This window comes from Bos javanicus, chromosome 4 (assembly GCF_032452875.1).
Source record: "Bos javanicus breed banteng chromosome 4, ARS-OSU_banteng_1.0, whole genome shotgun sequence".
Classification (NCBI taxonomy): domain Eukaryota; kingdom Metazoa; phylum Chordata; class Mammalia; order Artiodactyla; family Bovidae; genus Bos; species Bos javanicus.
Genome location: NC_083871.1, coordinates 46,837,455 through 46,861,711, shown reverse-complemented (window position 1 = coordinate 46,861,711; position 24,257 = coordinate 46,837,455). Strand labels below are relative to the sequence as shown.

General features: G+C 42.7%; 2 protein-coding genes across 27 annotated transcripts in view; one reads left to right on the top strand and one right to left on the bottom strand.

Annotated features, from left to right (window-relative positions):
• SRPK2 (SRSF protein kinase 2) overlaps window positions 1-16,055 on the top strand; it is a 247,745-nt gene extending 231,690 nt beyond the window's left edge. For 12 of the 20 annotated variants that reach the window (XM_061413919.1, XM_061413914.1, XM_061413924.1 and 9 more), the window contains 4 exons: window positions 1,401-1,470; window positions 2,099-2,191; window positions 2,527-2,619; window positions 12,701-16,055. In XM_061413919.1, coding sequence (XP_061269903.1) covers window positions 1,401-1,470; window positions 2,099-2,191; window positions 2,527-2,619; window positions 12,701-12,885 — 441 coding nt within the window. In that variant the 3' untranslated portion in view covers window positions 12,886-16,055. The remainder of the gene's footprint in view (window positions 1-1,400; window positions 1,471-2,098; window positions 2,192-2,526; window positions 2,620-12,700) is intronic. The other 8 variants (XM_061413918.1, XM_061413922.1, XM_061413926.1 and 5 more) reach the window with 5 other exon arrangements.
• Window positions 16,056-16,588: 533 nt separating this feature from the next.
• KMT2E (lysine methyltransferase 2E (inactive)) overlaps window positions 16,589-24,257 on the bottom strand; it is a 90,967-nt gene continuing 83,298 nt past the window's right edge. For 4 of the 7 annotated variants that reach the window (XM_061413903.1, XM_061413906.1, XM_061413904.1 and 1 more), the window contains 8 exons: window positions 23,900-24,150; window positions 23,470-23,526; window positions 22,763-23,326; window positions 21,182-21,471; window positions 20,202-20,290; window positions 19,973-20,098; window positions 19,702-19,799; window positions 16,589-18,856 (listed from right to left, as the gene is read on the bottom strand). In XM_061413903.1, the coding sequence (XP_061269887.1) occupies window positions 17,345-18,856; window positions 19,702-19,799; window positions 19,973-20,098; window positions 20,202-20,290; window positions 21,182-21,471; window positions 22,763-23,326; window positions 23,470-23,526; window positions 23,900-24,150 (2,987 nt within the window). In that variant the 3' untranslated portion in view covers window positions 16,589-17,344. The remainder of the gene's footprint in view (window positions 18,857-19,701; window positions 19,800-19,972; window positions 20,099-20,201; window positions 20,291-21,181; window positions 21,472-22,762; window positions 23,327-23,469; window positions 23,527-23,899; window positions 24,151-24,257) is intronic. The other 3 variants (XM_061413907.1, XM_061413909.1, XM_061413908.1) reach the window with 2 other exon arrangements.

Here is a 24,257-nt window from a genome sequence, read left to right as displayed (position 1 = left end):
CCCTCAACTGCCGGAGTCTTCTGACTGCATTGGGCTTTTACCCTTTTCTCTTGGCTTGTGTCCCCGGCGAGAAAGACGCTTCTGGACATTTAGTGTGTGATCCACCTGTTGCCCTTGGACCTGTGGCCAGGCATGAGGTTTTTCACCCTGATCTGGGATTGCCAGGAGTGTCCTTATTGTTTTCTGGGTGCCTGCCCCCTTGCTCCATACCAAGACCTGGCACATCTGGGTTCAGCTCAGACCCAGGTCTGGTTCAGGGCAGGGATCCTGAGTTCATGAACTAGTGCTCACCACAGGGTAGCTGGCAAGAGGCTTGTCATCCTACTTCCCTCCTTTCTTTAAAAAAAAATAATAATGCAAGAGGAAGAGATGTGGTCCTGGGCTAAGTGCACTTGCCTTGGTTTGTGCGGGACCCCACCCCAGGCAGATGAGCCTTCCCTCGTGGGTGCCCTCGTTGCACGTTGGCGATCATCAACGAAGGGGAGAGGGTGGGCCAGTTCGGCCGGGTCTGGAGAGGGAGTGGGCAGTGCAGCAGCCACTGATCCCTGGGCATCGGTGAAGCAGGGACGGGCCCCTGAGGGCCTCCACAACAGCGCACTCTAATATACAAGAGAAGTAAGTATGGGGGAGATCAGAAGTGGGGTTTGGCTTGTTCTTTTTAAAAAGAATTCTTTTAATTTGTTTAAATTCTTATTTAAAGCATATTTTTTTAGAAAACATGATATTTGAACAATAGAGCAGTAGCAGTTGTCATCTTTATTTACTGTTAGCAAATTAAACTCATGGTCCTTAGACAATTTTATAAATAAAAGATATAGACTCAATGGCAGAAATGGAAATAAATACCTCTCCTGTCACCTCACCAGCACCCTAACCTGTACCCTTGGGGGCTGATCCTGTAACCAGGAAGCTCTCCTTGCCATCCACAATCGGCCTATACAATGATCTAGCACCTCCTGGCCCAGGGTGACAGCAAGAGGGGTTTCTTTGGTTCTAGAAATTTCCTTTGGTTGAATCAGAAATGAATGAAGTGGTGAGAGTTGTTGAAAGGAGCCCCCAGTTACCAAGGCACAAAGATCTTCCTTCAGGAGGGTGGCAACATCCTCGGTCCAGGCCCAGGCCAGCCTGCAGGTTGCGGGCAGGCTCTGGGTCAGACAGCCCTGGTGCCTGGAGTGTTCCAGCTAGGCCCGCACACAGCTGCTTCTTCGGAAATATATAAGAATGTTTCTGAAGCTTCTTTGAACTTTTGGGAAGAAGAAAAATAGCCTGATGTTGAGCCTTTAAAGGAAGACTCTGGTTTGATTCAGATCCTCATAAAATGTAGGTCTCTTGTACCAGAAAATATTGCTGGCTTGGACCCAGTCTCTGAAGCGCTTAGCATGTCATCTGTTGTATCCTAGGCATTTGAGCTGGCAACGGGAGATTATTTGTTTGAACCACATTCTGGGGAAGACTATTCCAGAGATGAAGGTAAGTATTGTTGCCTGCTGAATACCTCAGTATGGGTCTACAGAGAGTCCGGGCCTTCTGGAGAACATTGTGTTTTTGCACAAAAATAGAACTGTGTTTGGTTTTCAAACACCAGATTCAGATGCTTTCCCTTAGAGCTTGAAGCCCCCTCAGTCACAGTGACTGGGCAGAGCCTCCCGGCACAGGTGACCCTGCGGGGAGCTTGTGGCCTCAGCCCGCCCCCTCGCAGGCTGGGAGAGGACAGGCCGGACAAACCCGAGGCCTTTCCGTGGTCCTTATGTCCACTGATCTGCTGCCCATTTCTCTGTCCTGTCGGGGGCTGAATTTAAAACGACGGAATTCTGGCTTGAATTCCATCTGCAAACCTGCCCATCTCCATGCTTACTTGCTTGCAATGCTGGGGTGACCTGGGGTGAGCTGGCCTCAGGTCAGCTGATTAACTGGCTGTTAACACTCCAGTCCTGAGGCCTGCCATCCCAGAAGCCTCTGCATGGATGTGCTGCAGACATTGTTGATTTGAATCTATTTCTGATTTTTTACTAATTTCGATTTCCCCCCCCTCTTCTTTTATCCCATCCTTCCCTCTGCCCCTCCCATTCCCGTATCCTTTTTTTTCTCTCCTCCATAGACCACATAGCCCACATCATAGAGCTGCTAGGCAGTATCCCAAGGCACTTTGCTCTATCTGGAAAATATTCTCGGGAATTCTTCAATCGCAGAGGTAGTACCTCTTCTTTTTGAAAAGCGCCACGATGCAGACAGAAACGGAATAGCAGCTGCTGATGGTAGCATTAATGGTGACAAAGGCATTTCTCTTAAATTCCCAAAGCAACCCAGCAGAATTCTTGTGCTGATCTCAAAGTTGGGAAGGAGACCGCATTTGGCCCCAGGCTGCGGCCCCCTGTGCATCTCCTCCAAGGGGCCTTCAGACAGAGCCTGTGCTCTGTGCGGGCGGCGCTCTGTTTCTGTCTGCGCGGGCGATAGCGGTGTCTGCATGCAGTGTACTGATTAAACTGTCGTGTGTTTCTGTTTTGCTGGCAATGTTTCCCAATGCAGATCACATAGCATTGATCATTGAACTGCTGGGGAAAGTCCCTCGAAAATACGCTATGTTGGGGAAATATTCCAAGGAGTTTTTCACCAGAAAAGGTAACGGTATTTACGTAACACTAATTTTCAGCATGATCCTCTCCCTAAGGAGACATTGTGCATTCACATTGGGCAGTGGATACAGATCTGGACTTTTACAGCTGCGGGATTCTGCTGAAGAAACCTCTCAAGAAATAATCATCCGATATTTGTGGGATAAGAATTTGAGAGAGAACAGTCTTCCGAAACTCCTTTGATCTTCTCCACACCTCTCCTTTACGCTAAGCACCAGCCCATGTATTCAAGTATTTATAAAAAGAGTTTAAACGATTTTTAGAAACCAGCTATACTTGCCTTTCCATTTTCCATGTTGTTCCTGGAGCCAGAGTGCTTTTGCAGTGGAGCAGAGCCCTAGAGAGTGGACTGAATGGCAGTCCGTCTGCATCCTAATTCATGGGTCTGAGCTGGTTCTGTAGGGGAATGGGCCTGCGACATCCTGTGTACCTCACATTCTTGAAGACATCAGATCCTGTTCTCCCTGGGCCTTACCTCACACTGTACTGTAGGTGATTTATTTTAATATTATACTTGTTTATCACCCCTTGGCATGGCCTAGAACACAGCTCTTTGCCCTGGATAGTCCCTAGTTAATGATCAATTTTTAAAAACACCCAAAAGCCCCAGGGAATTTATTTTTATAGAACCTTTCCCCAGTGCCATTGTCTTTCATGTGAGCATGGATAGCCCTCTTAATTCATGTTTTTTCAGCATAGATTTTTTTTTTTCTTTGCAGGGGTGGAGTGCAATTTGCTTTAAAAAAGAACTTTTTAAAGTTGATGTGGGCAGGACATGGAGTTTCTAGAAATTTTTGCAAGTACTGCTGAAGTCAAATTGATTCTCCAAATTTGGCTTATTTTCCTGTGAGATAAGGCATTCTTGTATAGTAGTGATGCTTTATGATTCACTTTGGTGATTTCCAGCTAACCAATCCTGTCTTATCTTTTGAATTTCGTTTCCCTGTTTTTGCATGAGGCCTGGTTGCTAACCATGCCAAAGATGATGTTTTCCTACTCCACTTACTCTGAGTGCATTGACCAGACTCTCAACTTTATTGCGCCCACCTAGTGGGTAACGTGTGAAGTATGTTAACTGGATGCAGTATTTTTTCTTTTTTTAAATCTCATCACAGGAGAAAAAATTGGGGAAAATGTTCTTCAGACATGTATTAGTTTGGTTCTGAGAATCTTGTCTTTGAGTCTGGGTCACTCCAGCAGGTACAAAGGTCCCCTCGCTACACACAGACTTTCACTTGGTCTCAGGTTGTACTCAGGGCAGCACATTCAGTGGCAGAGCTGGGGCTGGAGCGCAGCAGCGGACTGGGCATGGCGTGTCGCATTGTCCCCCAGGCCACTGGGGGTCCCTTCTGGGGGTGTGCCCTCCCTCCAAGGAGGTGTGAGAGGGTGTCTGCAACCCGGGGTATGCTGAGAGCTGATGCCTTTATTATTATAAACAGGAAGACACTGTGTACATTGTGAATTTCTGGACAGCAGTATTGCTGAGAGTGGACAGTTTCCTAGGAGATTTCCAGAAAATGTTATTTGAACATAGTTGAAGCAAAGGAAAGCTCTGGATTATTTTGGCCTGGGATGGCATGACTTGGGGAATTGTGTTTATTTTAATCAAGGTAGACTCCTTCCACATTTTGGAACATTTTCAGAGCCTGTAGATGGCCTGAGCCCCATGGGGACTTGGCTGGGAGATGACCTGCCCCAGCCACAGCCTTCCCCCACGTCAGGTGTGGGTGTGAGGGGAGGGCGGCCAGAGCAGCAGCCTGATGTGCTGTGCAGTGTGGGCCTGCGGGCGCCCCAGAGGGGGCAGGGGAAGGCCCTGGAGGGCTCTCATCCCCGTCCCAGGCATCAGCTGTGCTGACAACCAGCAGCCAGCAAGGTGCACAGGGGCTTTTCCTTTCGTTGTGCTGCTGCTGCGCTTGGCTCTGTAGCGACAAGGGACCAGCACTGTGCGTGGTGGGGAAGAAGCTGAAGAGGGACAAAGGGCGGGGCCTTGAGTGGTGAGAAAATGAAGTGAGGCAAATGATTTGAAGGTGCCTCTGCCCACAGCCTGTGTACAGGTTTGCTCATGGAGACCCTGCTTGGAGACCCTTGCTCCTCTGGGGCTTTGCCTCTGATCTGAGCTCCAGGCACAGGCGGGTGAAAGCTGCCAAGTCCCAACAGAGCCAGTGGTGGGCCTGAAGCCCTCTCCTCACCACACCTGTGGGGCTCCTTCAACAGGTGTTGGTAAGTGACCCTGGGGTCCTGATGTGCCCCGTGGTTGAGTCCGGCTCAGAGCGCTCTGTCCAGGGTCCTGGCTTTCACACCGGCCTTCCCGTAGTGCCCTTACTCCTCGGACAGTGGGAGCACTGCCCGCACCCAGAGGGGAGTATAAAGTGCTCGTGTGGACCTTGCCGCTCCATCGTTACATTGTCATGTGTGTGTGTTGTGGAGATTGTGTGGCTGGGCTCTTGTTTGAAGAGCATGTTTGAAGGTGGCCTGCAGAGTTGAAGGGCATCTGGCGTCCTCGGTAGAGGTAGACTGACCCGGAGCTGACTTGTGTTACTCTGGCAACTAGAGTCTTTTCTCCTTCCTTTGAATGATTAGGTAGGAAATCCCCTATAATGAATGGCAATGGGGACTTACATTCTTTCCTGATTATTATTGATTTGTAGTAACTCTGAAACTCATGAGGGATTTGGGGCTTTCACAGAACTCATGGGAATAGTATGATGATGAGTGAGAGTCTGTCATGAAGTTGATTTCACCGTGTCCCTTGGCTGTAGTTAAAATGTGTGCTGGCATGCCTCCACCAGTAAGGGGAGTGTATATATGTTCTAGAAATAATGGGATCTTAAATGGATCCATTTAAAATTTCTTCTCAAGTACCTTTGTGCCAGAACTGGTAGAGAAAGGTGAAATTGAAAACTGCCATTCCTTTGCTTACGCCTCTTTGGAAAGCAGGGGGCTCGAGAGGGCTGAGCAGCGGCCTCCCGCTCTCTGTCCTCCCCGTCCTCCTGGGCGGGAAGCACATCTCACCCCCACCCGACGCTGGGGAGGAGGAGTGGGCTGTGTGCCTTACGGCTAAAACTGTTGCAGCTAAGTGGCATCATCTTGCTTAAAATTCAGGATAAAATAACTGCTAATAGTTTGAATTGTTTCTTGGTCAGGCATTTTGAAATTGAGGTGCATTTTTTTGGCCAGAAATGTTATTACTGTTCTCACCATATTAGGATTTAATCTTCCGGTCTTTGAGTGTGGGACTAGCCTCAAAGATATATAAGAAAAGCCATCTTGGTTTGTGTGTCAAGGTGTGGCCCAGCAGAAGTGAGCGCCTCTGTGGATCTTGTCCCCCTGCTGGCTTGCATTGGTCTGGGTGTCAGTATGGGTTCCTCCAAACCTGTGCCTGACCCCTAAAGGTGACAGTGTTAGGAGCAGGGCTGTTAGAAGACGCATCAAGTTATGAGTGGTGTAGCACCTTATGGAGATACCTGGAGAGCTCGCTGGCCCCTCCGCCACCAGAGGACACAGTCTCTGCCCTGGAAGAGGGCCCTCACCCGCCCACACTGGCGCCTGCCTCGAGGACGGTGAGAAGTCAGTTTGTTGCTGTAAGCAGCAAATGGACTAAGATACGAACCTAGGAAAGTGGTGGCGAGAAAAACAGTCCAGTCAGGAGCACACCTCGTTGTTCTGCCAAACAGGTGGCGCCATCATTTTAGTAAAAGTTGCTGTATTGAGGATGGAAATATCAGAGGAGATGGTTATCTTTAAAAAGAAAAAGCTGCTTGATTCTAGATGAGGATGTTGAGTGTGTTGTAATATATGTGACTGATAGTACGTGTCAGACCAGAGACCTCGTAGGTACAGTGGGAAATTTCAGAGCATGCAAGAAACTCATGTGTAGTCAAAGGACTACATTTGCAGGCAACCTCAGGGTAAGTGATGTCCAGTAGGAGGAGGAGAAAAGTGCAGGAGAGGGTGAAACTCAGGAGCTGGGTTTTCAGTCTTTTTTTGTTTTTTCCTCTGGCTGCATCTCTCCGCTTGTGGGATCTTAGTTCCATGACCAGGGGTAGAGGCTGGGCCCCGGCAGTGAGAGTGTGGAGTACCAACCACTGGACTGCTAGGAAATTCTCAGGAGCTGGGTTTTAGTAGAGGTACTATTCTTGATTTTTAATGTTCAGATGAAAGTTTTTAGGTTGATTTTTAACTTACCTCCAGAATTACCTAAAAATCATCACATTCTCTTATTTCTGTGAAGAGAAAAGCTCCTGTATGCTGTTTGGCCTGCACTGGCTGGGCGCTGCCCCATGTGATCTGCTTGATTTCAAGTTTAAAACCTTATTGATCATAGCATTTCCATGAGGCATACGCAGTGAAGACAGGAGGTAGCCCAGGTAGGCTTACAGTGGTTTGTAAACTTGAGGGCCGCCCGGCCTGGCAACACTGGGGAGGAAGGACGAGGCATCAGTCGAGGCCCTGCTCTGTCCTGCGGGTGCCAGATGCTGAGATGGGCCTGCAGGCGCGTGTCGGCTCGGCTGAGCTCAGTGGGCACTTGATTCTGCAAATAACCAGAATAAAGTGTCTTCATACTTGTGAGTCTTAAAGCCTTTGAAACATAAACTGCTTTAACTCTGATTTTATCGGGAGCATTAATTCTGTGTTATAAGAAGTCTGGTTTTTCCTCTCTGTGATAAACTCTCTCAGGACCTGAGCTCCATGTGAGCAGGGGCTGGGGCTGCCAGAGGAAGTGGGGTTCTGTCTACGGTGGGTGCATTTGAAGTCTTCACTGGAGTCCTAGTCTTTGCTGTAGGTGGCCTTTGTGAGCTGGAAGCAGGGTGGGAACGGTCCCTGCGCTGGGCCAGTCCTGGTGATGCCTGTCATCCCACAGGTCCCCGCAGGGAGGCTGTGTGACAGAGCCCCGCTGCGAGAGTTGCAGCAGGAGTTGGTATGAGGATGTCAGAGGTCATCTGTATGATGCAGCACATAGCAAGGGCGCGAGGAAGATAGCCAGCCACGGCCGAGACTAGGTTTCAGTCACTGTTTAACTACTTCAATTTGAGCATGTGGTTTAAAAAAAAAATGGCAATGAAGTTGCTACAGCATGTTCAGGTAAATTCTGTCATAGCTCATCCCATTGATTCCTGTCATTTATTCTGAGCTCTTCAGTAGTGAGTTGTTTTTACCGCATCCTTAAACAGCCTTGGAATTCTTTTTTAATTTTTTGGTAAGCTTTGTGCCAGTTTTTCAGTATCAGTTTTATTGAGATGTAATCTACATACCATACAATTCACCCTTTCAAAGTGTGCATTTCAGTAATTTTTAGTATATTCACACAGTTACGCAAATGTTACTGTTGTCTAATTTTAGAACGTTTTCATTACCACAAAAAGAAACCCTGGGCCTGTTAGCACTCCCCCTCCCTCCCCCCACCATCAGCCGCTGGCAGTCCTGGTCTCCTTTCTGTCTATGAATTTGCCTATTCTGGATTTTTTCATATAGTTGGAATCATAAAGTATGTTGATATTTGTAATGGCTCCTTTCATTTACTCTCATGCTTTCCAAGTCCATCCATGGGTAACATTAATCAGTGCTCCATCCTTTTTTTGGTGTAACTAGACCACATCGGCAGAGAAGGCAATGGCATCCCACTCCAGTACTCTTGCCTGGAAAATCCCATGGACGGAGGAGCCTGGTGGGCTGCAGTCCATGGGGTCGCTAAGAGTCGGACACGACTGAGCGACTTCACTTTGACTTTTCACTTTCATGCATTGGAGAAGGGAATGGCAACGCACTCCAGTGTTCTTGCCTGGAGAATCCCAGGGACGGGGGAGCCTGGTGGGCTGCCGTCTATGGGGTCGCACAGAGTCGAACACGACTGAAGTGACTTCAGCAGCAGCAGACCACATCGGATTTTCCTGTTCACCAGTTGATGGACATTTGGGTTGTTCCCACCTTTTGGCTATTAATAATGCTGCTGTGAACATTAATGTACAAGTTTTTGTGTAGATATAATTTTTCATTTCTCTTGAATGTGCATGTGATACTTGAGTATCAGTTTTCTGTTTCTTAATTTTGTTACTTGTGCTTTTGATATTTTAATCTAATATCTAAGAAACCCTTATCTACTTCAAGGTCATGAAAATTTTATTTTTCTGTTTTCTTCTAAAAACATATGGCTCTAGCTCTTCTGCTTAGGTCTAGGATCCATTTGAGTTAATTTTTATTTGTGTGGGAGGTAGGGTTCATTTAGAATTTGACCTCAAATATTTACTTACATGTACTTTGTTTTTTTTTTTTTTTCTTACATGTACTTTGTAGGAAATTATTCAGAATTTTTAAGTTTTTTGTCTTCCTTAGTACCTGTATCTACTGATAGGTTTCCTTTCTCTGTGTATGCTACTGAAATTTGTCCTAATTTATTTTATATCATGGTTTCTTTTTTAGTTACCAGTAATACAGTGCCAGGATTTTGTTTTATAGTCCCCTGTGTGTGGTGTAAAACCTCACATGCTTGTGTGTTTAATTCTGGAATGTTATAACCTCATAGGCAAAATAATATATTTTCCTTCATAAGTCACCTAAAATAATACTCCAGAGAAGAGGAACAGAAGTGCTTAATATTTTTCCTTAGCAAGAGCTCATAGCCAGGGGCTGGCATGTGGAGTGGCCGACCCGAACCTTTACTCCGAGGGAGGACCCCTCCTCAGGCCTGCTGCCGGCAGTCTCCTCGTGTGTACGTGTCGGGAGGCTCTGCCCACAGAGCAGGTCAGGAAGCCTGAGAGGCAGCGCTGCCTTGCTGGCACCCAGGTGGCCTGCATGTGTCTGAGAGCTCGATGCTGAGGGACAGGTATGTGTTACTCGGCATTCTTTAAGCAAGAAAGGGTTGGAAACGGTTTAAGAAGTAAAGACTGTCACAGTCAAGTGTTTTGGTATTGGCACAATTTGTTTCAACAAAACATATCTTGATATATTTTCCTAGGGGGAAAAATTGCCAAGGTGTAAAAGCTATTTGTACAGTAGGACAGATAGTAAAAAAATATTTTAAAAATGTTTTATTATCTGATAGTTTTATTTTTGTTTTGTATTATACGTGATGGGAATGGGGGTGGCTGTGTTTCTTGAGTGTTATGGGTCAGACTGGAGCTGATGAGTGGACTTGAGGCCCTCCCTTATCAAAGGAGCCTTTTCTTGGCAGTTCTAGGAATGTGTGTGCTCAGTCGTGTTCGACTTTGTGATCCTGTGGGCTGCAGCCCATCATCCTCCTCTGTCTGTGGGATTTTCCAGACAAGAATCCTGGAGTGGGTTGCCATATCCTTCTCCAGGGGATCTTCCTGACCCTGGGATTGAACCCATGTCTCCTGGGTCTCCTGAATTGCAGGTGGATTCTTTACCCCTGAGCCACCAGGAGGGCCACTGCATGTGTGAATTTGTGTGAGTTTGGGCGCTTAGGGTTTGTTTTTAAGTAACTTCTGTCAACTGTGTATAAGATAGTGCTGCTGCTGCTTATGCAGTTGAACATAAGTTGTACATATGATGACAGGGTGAGGTGAGTACATTACCTGTGTTTCTTGGCATTGTAGCGTTTTCCCACCTACCTTCTAATCCACATATTTGTTCATTTTAGAGGCAACACACTGTTTTATTATTGCAATATTGTTATGTATTCAGTATCTTTGTACATACAGTTTTCTGTATGGGTTTACCTGGTCAGAAGTGTGTCAGATATTCTAGGATTTCTTTTGGAACCATCTTTATCAGTTGATAGTATAGCTTTCCTGCCTTGTGTGGTTTTCCTGTTACTATGCAGGTTTTAAGGCATCTCGTGATGAAGCAGCTCTCCTTTCATGGAAGATTGTGTGTACTTGGATGCCTGTTCATGGAGCTTAGTCTGAGAACAGCATCCTCAGGAGTAGATTCCCAGTTCTGAGCAGCTTGTGCTCAGCAGTTGCTCTTATTGGCAAACCTGGAGAGCGCTTACCCCACTCGGCACAGAATAGTGTCCCCCGTGGGTGGGTTTTGCCACGTTGCGTGTGTGCTTCCGTAGTTTGTGCTAACGTTGTCCCGGTGACATCAGCAGTCACTACAGAATCAGGGGAGCTGCGTTAGAGAGGATGCGGAAAGAGGAAGAAACAACCTTAAACAAAGCTGATGTCTGGGGGCGCCTGCTTTCCATCTTTATGGCTCTTTGAAAATTACTTTTGGGATCATTTGTAGAACATAGTTTTGGTTTTTTTGGCCATGCCAGGCAACATACGGAACTTAGTTCCCTGATCAGGGTTTGAACCCATGCCCTCTGCACTGGGAATGTGGAGTCTAACCACCGAACCGCCAGGGAAGTCCCTAGAATGTAGTTTTGACTTTTGTTACTACTTAACATGTGTCCATACAGTTTCCACCATGTTACTGAGTAATATTAAATAATATTCACCAAGTATATGTACTGGGTCTGGCTGTGTTTTTGGCCACAATTCTCTGATGACTGAACACTTAGAATTTTGTGAGTATATAATATAATTTTGCAGTGAGCATATTTGGGGGCCAGGGTTTATTTCCTTAGGTAGGATTCCTACAACAGGAGTTTCTGGGTAAAGGGGTGAACATTCATTGGTTGCTCCCACTTATTCTCGTGGAGACTGTCTGTTGCCAGGAGAGGAAACACTTGCTCCTCTCAGATGGCAGACAGCTGCCTCTTGGTCTCCATGCTTGGCTATGAGCCCTGTCCTCACGTGGAAGTCAGGAACTTACTTACACCCTCTCCCTTTCCCAGAGATATAGTCTTGTGATTTCTTTGTTCAGAACTGTGTGCACATCATGACAACCCCGTAGACAGACCAGTTCATAAGAATGTAGGTTGAAAGCATCTAGGCCAAAAGGAAGTCATCGTGGGGTAATTACAAGTGGTTTTTCCTTTTGTTATTTTACATTGTGATACTGTCTTTTGGGATATTCTTTTACCTTATCTATGATTAAAGAAAGAGGAGGGGTGTGCATCTACTCTGAGTCACACACCAGGCCTCCTGAGAAGACCTTTGTGAGCGCAGGACTGACCCTCTGGGCGTGATTTGTGTGCTAGCCCCTCTGCTCTGTTCAGGCCACAGCGGGCATCCCCGGAGAGAGGAACTGGCCCAGCCCGTGTGTGAGGTGCCTGTCAGCAGCCTGGGCCCCAGGGCATGGAGGTGGCCTCGCGGTGTGCAGGTCCTGTGGGACCTCCTGTGAACATTTCCAACAGGGAAAATGAGTTATTCTTCATGACAGTCATCCTGTCCTTTTGACTTAAAATGACTTTTTTTTCCTATTATGAAAAAGGCTATTACAGTTCTCAGACCATTTACTAGCATGTCAGTCACTCTGACATGAAGAGGGCTGTTCATGACTGGCACTTTTCATACTGCAGTTAGAAAATTTTGAAAAGAATAACTTAAGGCTTTTTATAAATTGATGTCTGATAGATTTAAGAACAGATTTGTGGAGATCAGTGGGATTTTGATTTGGGTGGACTCTAGAGTTGTGCTGTCCAGTAACAGTAGCCAGTGGCTACTTGTAGCTATATAAACTAAATATTAAACTTCTGTTCCTTAGTCACCAGCTCCATCCTGAGTGCTCAGTAGCTGTGTTGAGCTGGCAGCGACCATATTGGACAGTAGGGATAAAGTATTGATACATCACCCAAAGTTCTCTTCATTAGCACTCTTCCAGATAAAAAGATTCCCCTTTCTTTTCATGGTAACCTGCAGGAAAAAAAGTCTATTTTAGGGAGTTTAAAATAGCATGTATCTTAAAGCTTTTTCTAAGCAAATAAGCAAATTGCAAAGAGTCCCAAGTTGAAGAGTACCTGGATCCATCTTAGCAAATGAAAACACTCTGAGTGTCCTCAGCGTGCTCCACTTATTTAAAGAAACCTGGAACTGATACAGATGAATTTTCCCTTTAAATGAACCCGTTTACATTCACCGAGCTTCCTCAGTGGGGAAGCTGGCCCTTGTTGTGTAGTGTTGCAAAGGTAAGTATCTGCTTTATTGTAAAGAACTCAGCTGGACCAACAATGGGAAATGCACTTGAGAAGCTTTCTTGACGTTGCCTGTTCTTCCCTGTAGGAGAGCTGCGGCACATCACCAAACTGAAGCCCTGGAGCCTCTTTGATGTACTTGTGGAGAAGTATGGCTGGCCCCATGAAGATGCTGCACAGTTTACAGATTTCCTGATCCCGATGCTAGAAATGGTTCCAGAAAAACGAGCTTCAGCAGGCGAATGCCTTCGGCATCCTTGGTTGAATTCTTAGCAGATTCTGCACTCACCCATTCTGATCTGGCACATGTTGTCCAGTGCATTGGCCCTAAAGGGGGACTCTCATTCTTAACAGGATTACAAGTGAGCTGGCTTCATCCTCAGACCTTTGTTTTGCTTTGAGGTACTGTCATTTGACGTTTCGCTTCTTGTGCACTGTGATCCTGGGGAAGGGCAGTCTTGTCTTCAGCTTAGTAGTTTACTGACCCACTTTTCTTCTGAAAACAATAACATGTCTCTAAGCATTGTTTCTTGTGTTGTGTGACATTCAAATGTCATTTTTTTTTGAACGAAAAATACTTTCCTCCTTGTGTTTTGGCAGGTTTTGTAACTATTTATGAAGAAATATTTTAGCTGAGTACTATATAATTTACAATCTTAAGAAATTATCAAGTTGGAACCAAGAAATAGCAAGGAAATGTACAATTTGATCTTCTGGCAAAGGGACATCATTCCTGTACTATAGTGTATGTAAATGCACCCTGTAAATGTTAATTTACATTAAATATGGGATGGGGACTCAAATTTCAGAAAAGCTACCCAGTCTTGAGTGCTTTGTAGCCTAAGTTGCATGTAATGGACTTTTAACTGCTCCAAGGAGTTGTGTAAACTTTTCATTCCATGACAGTCCTTTTGCATTGGATTTTAAACAACTGGCTCTAGGTTATGTCATTCCCTGTATGGCACTTTAAAGAAAGGACATGCTTCTCGTTCTGAAATACACATCATAGTTTAGTGGTCCCATTCGTATTTTTGCATATTTTTTATTAAAAGTACTTTTAAGGAAAAAGAGCAATTTCCCTTTAAAAATGTGGTGGCCCAGTACCACGTGCTGTTGCTTCCTCCAGGCACTGTAAGGTAAACTCTACATAGATTAAATTGGACATGAGAAACATGTTCAGTGTGTGGGATGAAAAAATACACGTATATTTTTTGGAAAAGCTTATTCATGTCTGTCTAGAACCAAGGTATGGTATATACAACTTGCAGTGCAATGGGAAGAAAGAATACTAACATCTCAGAGAAAACAGGGACTGCATTCATTCCAGAGACAGTTCTGTGTGTGGCTACAACAAATTTTACTAGCTTTTTCATTGTCTTTCCACACATTGAAGTTGAGAAAATGATTTTCCCTTTGCAGGTTGCACACAATTTTGTTTAAGCATTTCCTTAAAATTGTAGAATCCAGGACACAAACCATAGTAGGCAATACAATTTTAGAATGTAATATATAGAGGTACATTTAGCCTCTTTTAGAAATCAGTGGATTGAATGTTGTTTTTTTTTTTAAATTTTACATTCCTAAAGGTGCCTCGTTTTTCTTGACTTTGTCCATTAACATTTATCCATATGCCTTTGCAATAACTAGATTGTGAAAAGATAACAAGTGTTGTAACAATAATCCATTGTTTGAGGTGCTTGCAGTTGTCTTAAAAATTAAAGTGTTTTGGTTTTTTTTTCCCAGACATTGCCTTGGTCATTGGCCTGTATTTGAAGTGATAGAAACAAACATTTGCTATCCTTTTAATGTAGTATAACCAGAATTAAAGGAAGTATCAGCATTCCTGTTGAAAGAAATGTAGAACATGCATCAAGGCTTAATATGAGGAAAACATTCATTGTTTGTAAGGGGTATGACAAGGGTCTAGAAAACATGCTGTACTATAGATTCAGTACCTAGAATCTCTGTGAACCTTTTCCATTCATATTTCATCAAAAACATGCTGATTACATTTTGAGCATTGTCAGTTTTATTTTTTTAAACTATTCACTGTGAAGGAATGAGACACGCAGTTCTCTTCGGAGTCAGCATTAGATCGTATTGCTGTGAGGTGGAAGATCGCATTCATTTATGTGATATGAATGCTAAATTTTTCTAATGAGGCTGCAGGTTACCTTGTAGGTTCTGTGAAAGATAGTGGCTGTAGACCAGTGATGCCATCCATGACGTGCACAGGAACCACTCTCATGAGAACCACGGAATACATGTATGTCTTCCCTAAGTCTGTAAGAATTTTTATCAGGGTTATAGCACACTTGAATAGTTTGTCTAATACAGTTTTGGCCCATGTTAGAAAACAGTCTAGGTTATTATTACTTTTGTTAGGATCTGTCACTTATAAAATAGCCTACTAGTTTACAAATGTAAAAGCAATTGTTCTAGAAATATACAAGGGTATTAGGTATACTTTGGTTTTTAGCATATTCTTGGTGGCTTGATGATGATGAATGCATATAAGCTCAATGAGAATCACTGGTTATGCAAAACACTATAGCCAGCTCAGTGATTTTAGTTGAATGTCCTATCTTTTCCTTTCTCTAGTCTGTGTGAAGTCTTCATGGAAAATGACAAGCAGTGGATCACATATGTGATTATAGCAGATTCACAAGCTGGCTGGCTGGAAATTAGGACTGCCCCAAGGCAGAGGAAAAGTGGATATAGGAGCTTCAGAAAAACATAAACTTTCTAGGTGAAAACTGATTTACTAACTTGCTTCTTCCTGTACTTGGATCATCTATAGCTAGCTAACCAGGATAAACTACTGTTTTTCTATTGAGATACTTCTTAAATTCCAGTTTTCTCCCATTACTTTTTTAGAGATTAATGGAGTTTACAGAAAGGCTTCTGTATACTTATGTAGTAGGCAAATATAAAACTATGAGGAATTAAATCTTCAGAACAGTCCTTTTAAAGAAGTGTGAATACTGATAATTCATTATGGGACTTTGTCTTCTGTTTAAAACTATCAGTCAGGCGGTAGATGATGTAAAGCTGTTTCTTCTCAGATGTTTCTTTAGTGAATACCGTAAGTAGAATTTTGTCTGCTGATCAAAGAGGGCAAAGCTGACCTAAGTTCTTTTAAAATTTTAAGATGATCAGGATTGAGCCCTAAGCAAAGCTATGTTAAGGTAGCTATTTTTAAAAGGAAATGGAAATTAAAAGTGTAAAACATATTACTTGTCAATCTTAGTCATTTTTAGTCTGTCTACTTTTTTGTCCCGTACACAGATTTCATATACTGTGCCAAATTAAGCAACTGGATGATGAAAGATGTGTTGACAAATACTGTCCTTTCTATTGGTTATACTTACTCCTCCTGAGAGGTAGATGATAATAAGTACTATTCCAAAATAATATATTTCAACAATAAAATGTTCACTTGAGAGGCCGTTTTCATTTTGCTTAGCTAAGAAATACTACTTTTCCTTTAGTTTCGTACACCCAAAACAAATTTTATTTCCTACTAGTCTTTTAAATACTATAGCTAGACAGTATTGTGTTAATTTAAGGTTTTCACATAGTTTTGATTCATCAGCAGGACACTTCAGTCATGTGCTAACATGTCCAAGTGAGATATTCCTGTTTTTAGGTGAGATACTCTGTATTTTCAAAAGGCTGTAGTTTATAACTGAATCATGTGCTGCTTTAATGAAATGGATTCCTTTCGTATGATGTCAGATAACTGAATGTTTGTACCATTTATGTAGCATGGTAGTTTCCTATGGCTCTTGCTCCTGCGAAATGACATGTAGGAACATTACAGGAACAGGCCTTTCCTGCTTCCTGACGCTTGTTGTGCTCCAGTCCAACTGAGGTAGTAGTTGCTAAAGAAAATGGAAGGCTCCTTACAAACTATCTGGAAAAGGTAACTTTTGTAGAAACAAACAAGCGCCTAAACAGACCCCAATCTCAGAAGTTGTTCAGGACAGTTTGGTAAAACTGACATAATTGTGGTTTATTAACATGAATTAAAATGCCCAACCAGTGCTTCAATGTGACAGTATATTTAAAATAAAGAAATTAAAAGCCATAGACTGTACTACTTTCACAAGGATCACACAGTTTTGCAGACTTGTCGTATGTACAATGCTATATATCAAATGAGAAAAGCTGTAAGCAATTATGTACGCAAAAGAAATGCAGTATTTACAGTCAGGAGACATTAAAAATCATTTATACATTAAATTACATTTTGCTCGCAAATAACCGATAAAACAAAATGAGCCATGTTCACAGCAAACTAGAAAAATCTGTATTGCATTTTTTATACCTAAGATGCACTCACAGAACTGCTGATAGAAAGAAAATCCTCATACTGCCATTACTTAGCTGTGTGGTTAATGCATATGTATAAAATAATATAGAAAACATTCACTAAATGAATTTTAACTGCAACAATAAAATTTAAAGATCATGTAGCATCAAATCTACTGCCAGAAAAACAGCTGGAATGTTCACTTACAAAATAAAAGATACTAACACTGGCTTAACAGCACATTTTTTAAGGAATTTAAAAAGCAAAAATGGGAAAAATACAATGAAAGAGCACTGGTGTTTTTTCTTTTTTTATACAAAGGTTCATGTACAAGCTTTAAAAAGTACCATAACAGGTACATATGAAATATACAGTTTATCTTACAGAACATTTTAAAAAATGTTTTTGAAGTCCGTTTTAATGCCACCCCGAACCATGGTAATTGTTCTGAAATGTCGGTGGCACCTGTGCTCTGTGAATTGGAATCTGTCCAGGCACTGGAGATGCCTGCTGAGGTCCTTGGACCCCATGTGGCAGGGCCACAGAGCCAGGGTGAGGACAGAACCCTGAAGCGGTAGGTGTCGGAATACTGTTTGGTCCTTGGGGCTGGAGATGAGGACCTGCAACTGGTAATGGACAATGTGGCCCTGTTCCAGAAGGCTGGTGTTGGGGTCCCAGTCCCAGAGTGGTGTGATGTGTAGCTTGTGAGGGATACGGTGGTACAGCTGGATGAGCACTTGAAGGAAAAAGTGGCGGTCCTTGATGAGGTGGATGGTGTAAGGCTTGAGCTGACGTGGTGTGATGCCCAGAAGCCAGAACACTGGAAGGCGGAGGAGGAGGGGGAGGTGGAGGGGCTGAGTTTACCACATGCTGGTGTTGTGCTTGTAGACCTTGGAGTCCTGTGGAAGGGTGGGGCGGGGGGTGGTGATGAGGGGCAGGACCAGGAGGGGGAGGGGGTGGTGGCAAATGGTGCCCAGCAGTTTGAGAATGAATATGCGATCCAGGGGTGACAGCGTGAACAGGCCCCACCACATGTGCTACTGAGTGTGGCTGATGGGAGCTTGGCTGTTGTACGAGGTGTGGTCCTGGAGCAGGTGGGGGTGGAGGAGGGGGTGGGACCACAGCAGCAGCAGTCTGATGGTGAACAGTAGGGTTCTGAGAAGGCAAAAAATGCCCTGGAGTAACGTGGTGTCCTGGAACTGTTTGCTGGCTTGTGGTGCCAGGAAGTGCTTGATTTGGTCCTGATGTAAACACAGTTTGTTGGGAAAGACTACCTTTAAGCTGATTATAATTCTGAAAGTTTGCAGAGGGCTGCTGGTTTTGATAATAAGACGAAGAAGAAGGGGGTGGAGGGGGTGGAGGGGGTGGTGCCGTGCTGCTCAGACTTGTCTGATTAAACTGACTGTATGTTGCCGAAGATTGTCCTGAGGGTGTCTGTGTAAATAATGCTCCAGAAGTTGCCTGCTGAGTACTGGCTTGAAGGTTCTGTGCGGCTGGGTAAAAATTTCTTTGAGGCTCTCGCTGAGGTGTTCCAACTTGAGGTGACTGTGAATGGTGAGGCCTATAGGGAGAGCCTAACTGCTGTGTAGGAGGCTTTGGTGAGAGATAGCCATGCTGTACAGGCGTGTGAGGCGTCGATGACTTTGGAGGATTTTCTACGTGAGGTGACGGAGGACAGTGCAACTTCATGGGTGCAGAAGGCAGCTTTTGTGAAAGTTGCTCAGATGAACAGCGAACGAGTGGCTGTGGAGGATGGTTCTTTGAAAGTGCTTGGGGGTTACTTGACAGCTGTTTTTGATGGAGTTCTGTTTTCAGGTGGACACCATTCTCAGCTTCAGATACAATAACTGTTCCCTCCCAATGGGAATCTGGTTTTGTAAGTATTTTCCCATGTGGCTGAACAGGAATTACAGGTCCAGGTGAACCAGGCTATGTAAAGAAAACAAATTATCTAAAGTTATGAAACATTCTGTATACATTGAGGTTTGTTGTTACTATAACATTCATTTTATATATTTAATATATGAATGTTTATATTATTCATTTTAAAAGGGGCAGGGAAAAGGATAGGTCTGAAGACAACTACAGAGGTTTCAGATACTAAAAAGCCAGTTTTTTAAGTAGTTCAACACATTCTGCTAATAAGCTTCAACTGAATTCCCCAAATTTTCATTGAACACAAATTAAGGACATTAATCTCCATTTTTTTCCCCTAAGCACCTTAAACAATTGAGGCAAGTTTCAATTTTGTAATTTAAATGTCTATACTCAAAGTAATGACAAATCTGCTTAGGGTTGATAAACTTGCTCCCCACCCCCAACTGTTTTCATTCGTAATACCTTTTCAATGTTCAAATACAGATAATCCAAGTATGAGAGTATGTGAATATATAATGATGTTCTTTAAGGAGAAAGAAAAAATCAGACTGCCTCATTATTAGTTTACTGCCCTATTAGGTTATCATGTATTCATGATCCAGGACGGAGGTAGCATTTCTTTCACATGAATGTCATCTGACCTTTTGTTTTTAGAGAATTAATTGGTCAAATATTTCATGAACAGACTCTAAATTTCCTAGACACTAGCATAAGGAAGGGGTGAAACTGATGAAGCAAACGTAAGCTGCTGAAGTGTGTTTACCACGTTGGAACTTTAATAGGACAAATGTCCAGAAATCACAAATTGATACTTGGGTACAGCAGAAAAATCTCCAGGTGCGCTTTACCATCCACTTTTCAGAATGGCCATGTTCAAAGGTCAATGTTGTTATTACCTTGCTCATTTTTGAAGGACTTTTACAAGTATTTTGGGAAGTATCTGGGGATGGGCATTCATTTGTAGTTGTGGGTTCTAGATTTTCAGGATCAGGATCTGTAAAGCATAAGGAATCACAGAAAATGTAAAATTACATGATAAATATTTCCTTTTACTAATACTTCAATGTACATTCTATTAATTCAAACCAATGTCTAGAAAGGCTCTCTCCTTTATGCTTTTAAAAGGTATTTAAAACCACCACCATGACAGGTCATCTGCTTACTGACCTTCCGTAAGTTCACTGAAAGAAGGGACTGGGCCCTTGGGTTGCAACTGGGGAATGTGATTTGAATGAGATGAAGGAGAAGACGGAACATGATTCGGTGAACAGGGGACACATGGTGACTCTGCCCCTAGAGACGAAGCAGAAGCAGAGCCGGAGAACATTAGGAGCAGAGGACGGGCGCGGGGCGGTCAGCTGACTCCACTCTTTGGCAAAGGAACAAGCTCACTTACCACTGTCTTTATCTTTTCGGTGATCACTGAGAAGCAGAGCTCTCTGATAACTCCTCTCTCTCACTTGCTCCACTGAAGTTGAGGCCGTCCTTTAAAATCAAGTCATATCATCAGTTTAAAAGTTATTGCTGGGTAGATCATTTTTTGCCACTTGATGGTCAACATATCCTCCCAGGTATAAAGGCTTTGGCTCTTTAAGGAAAATACTTCGATGTTAAGTTTTGAAAATAGTACCCCCAACACCTCCCCAAACTGAGATTTTTATCCTTTATTTGAAGAACCCAAGCAGACTCATTCCTTTGTCTTAAGCAAGTTCTTGGTGAAGAGGAGGTTGTTGAAGGGTAGCATGGTAACATTCAGACCATCACTTCAGATTACCAAAAGAACCAAATATACCCCTTACAGATTTACCTTGTGTCTGGATTATAAGGCTAGCAGGAAGCTCAGAGGTAAGAGGACCAAAATGTAAAATGCATGTGGCCTCCTGCCCTTTGCCAAGACCCTCATTAGCCAGCTGCTTCTATTGCTTTTGAAGAAACACTAAACATGATTGTTGTTTCAAGGTAATGATAAGGGTGGTAAACAAATTGTGAGATGCTTTGGAAAGGAGTATTTGTTTGAAAAACGTGAAAATTATCAAGGAGTAGATACAATGGACCTTTAACAACACAGGCAAATATCTTGGTTAAAACCTTATCTATCAGCAAAAAGGATCTGTCAAAATTAATATTACAAACCGCTATCTGCTTAGCCTTAGGAGAACAACAACAAACAGGAAGTAACTGATTAACAAAAATCTGTTGTTTTGCAGAATAGCATAGTTGAAATCTTTACAGGTATAGGTCCATTCAAAATGAGCCAAGATACTGACTGGGAGATAAAATAACAAAGACTACTTTCATAAGAAGGTATACTGTTTGTAATTCTAACGTTACCAATTAGGTCTGTGTTTTGTTTTTTTTTTCAAACAGGCAGCTTACCATTGAACTTCTGGTTCATTCTTTTCACTGGCAGACACTTCCTTAACAGTACTGTTATTGCTGGTTTCTTCCGAAGTAGCATGATAAACTGTAGCTGGTGTTGGTAAAGGTAGGCTAGCAGCGCTTTCTACCTGCTCCCCATTTTCACTCCTGGGGGCACACCCATCACCAGTGCTGCTGCTCAAGTTGCCACTTGTGTGAGGTGATACACTAACCAGCGCAAAGTGCTCCGTCTTAGAGCCGCTCTTCCTAGCTTCACGTTGTCTCTTCCGGTATTCTAATAGAGAAACCTTAAGCAAGAAAGATACGGAAAAGCACATCTTTAATTCTTGTTTTAAATATTAGAAACAATCTATTCTTTTTTCTAAAGAGAATTATTATATTTACATTAGGAAAATTATGTAAAATAATTTGATTCTGAACAAATAACAATAAAAAAACAATTAGCAAATGCCTACTTTATGCCAGGCATTGTATTTAGATGATTTTACATACATTATGTCATTTAAGCCTCACAACAACCCTATGAAATAGGTATATATTATCATCCCCATTTTACAGATGAGGAAATTGAGTAACTCACTCACTCAAGGTCACACAGCTGGTGAGTGTTGGAGCCGGGATTCGAACCTAGGTCTTACTTGAAAGCCCGTGCTCTTTCCACTATACTATATTGCTTCCCACAAAGTTGCCAACTGGACTCTGTTATAAAAATTAAAAGCACACATCACTAAAATTCTTTGACTTGAAAAGCAATAAGCCTATTAACAAATAAATACGTGTTGTAGTTTCTCCCACTGCTCTGAAATAAGGCATTCTTATTGTTTCAGTAGGTCTGCCAACCAAATAATGGTGGTAAATCAGGGAACTATTTACTTATATAATACTTAATTTCTTAGTACAATACTTTTCAAGATACCTCTTAGTACAGTACTTTTCAGAATACTTTTATATCCGTGGCCTAAAAATACTATAGATATTACTGATGAGGAAAGAGGCCATTTCTTCCATTTAGGGCCTCATGTTCTATGTAAAATAAGGGTAATAACACAAATGGGGCTTCCCTCATAGTTCAGTGGGTAAAACAATCTGCCTGCAGTGCAGGAGACCAGGTTCAATCCCTGGGTCAGGAAGATCCCCTGGAGAAGGAAACAGCAACCCACTCCAATATTCTTGCCTGGAGAATCCCCTGGACAGAGGAGCCTGGCAGGCTACAAGCTACTACAGGACCGTAGTCCATGGGGTCGCAAGAGTCGGACACGACTTAGTGATGAAACCACCAAGAAGACATAGTACTCAGTTCCATTTATTTGGTTGGGAAGTGGTTTTTTTTAAAAGTTACTCAAAGTGAAGTAATCACCTTGAGTTTTTGATCTCTGAAATCATGATCCTTATAATTTAGTTCTCTGCAAACAATATCTAGTCAGTGGAGCACTGACAAAAGGTTTAAAAATGTACACCATCAATAATTTAATATGAATACAGTATGAATGCCTTACATAATACATAACTATTAATTACCCTCAGTAGTAGTATGAATAAAACACTATTAAAAGGACTATAAATTGTTAAATTTGTAACCTTTTTCTTTTGTGGTGGATTCTGGGGTGTGCAACTTCCGTCGATCAAATTGTCATTAACAGTCCGTCCGAAACCAGATACAAGCCCATCTTCTGAAGTACAAAACACGGGTGTTTCCATAAACATGCCTCTAGTATCATCCTGCATCAGGCACTTTGACTCACTTATTCGGAAGCCGCCTCCAACCTCCAACTGATGTGAGGGTGTCAGGTCCCTCAAGTTGGAATTTACTGAGAAGTTAACGCCTGTTCTCTCAGGACTCTTTACCCAGGAGGAATACAGAGGGCCCCGCCCCGAGTGAGCAGTCTCCAGCTGGCTGGCAGCCTCAGTCCTGTCGTGTGCAGCTGCTTCCATGGTTTTATGTAAGGCGGTCTGCTCGACTGCATCGAGTCCCAGTTGAAGATCTGACACCGGTTCCTTTTCTCCAGGGCACTGCCTGCTGATTTCAGTCCTACTCCTAGGGCTGCCATAGCCAATAGTCTTTATTTCTTGCAGACCCAGTTCAGTTAAGTTAGAATTTCTAAAAGGCCCCAACGTTAACATGGTTGACGATCTGTCATATCCCTGTTTACAGAATTAAAAAAAAAAATTACACAAATAATCACATTTGGAAGCTACTTACATTAAAACTACCAATAATTTAAGCAAAATAATGATACTAAGAAAAAAGCCACCAATTTAAAAAATCTTTCTTAATATCTCCTTACCTCTTGACTATAAGTGCGTCTCTTAATTTCTGGAGAACTTTCTGGGGAAGAAATATTCTGCATAAAAGACAGAAGCAGAATTGAAAATTAAAATATATAACTAAACCCATATTTACAGAAATGAAAACTTAAGAGAAACTACTACACACACTTTGGTTTTAAACTTTTTTATTTCTATTGTCCTTATAGTTGGCTTTAAAGTCAGTTTGATATACAGGTATTTAGTCTGACTTCTGTAGATCAATAAAATGAAAGTTATGTTCATTTGAATTAAAAAAAAGTTTAAATTCACATAAATGGATGTTCAAAGTTTTCACTTAGTTCCTTAGAAACTATTATTAAAGGTTACACTATTTATTAAAAGGAGAGAAAAGCTATTAAAGAAACCCCGTCCCCATGGGCTCTTGTTTTTGCCATGTAAGTTTCTCACCTCAAAGTGCATGGTATTTCCTGGTGTGCCAGGAGTTACTGGGGTAACTGGTGAATATATGGGCTTATAACCATTTCTACAAGCTTCATCATCTGACTTTATCCGTGGAGGAGTGGAAAATGATGGGTCTGTAGGAGTAATATCTGTGTGAGTTGGTGTAGCATATGGTGAAGGAGTAGGTGTGGAGGTTTCTGAGTAAGCAGAATCTAGCAACTGATAAAGTCTTCGTTTTTTCAGTGGTGTAGTTAAATCTGTTGGTAAAATAATAAATTATAAATTATACTGCTAACATTTGCTACAATCTGTAATACATTCTGGGAAAGCACAAAACATTGACAATCATAATCATGATGGTTTT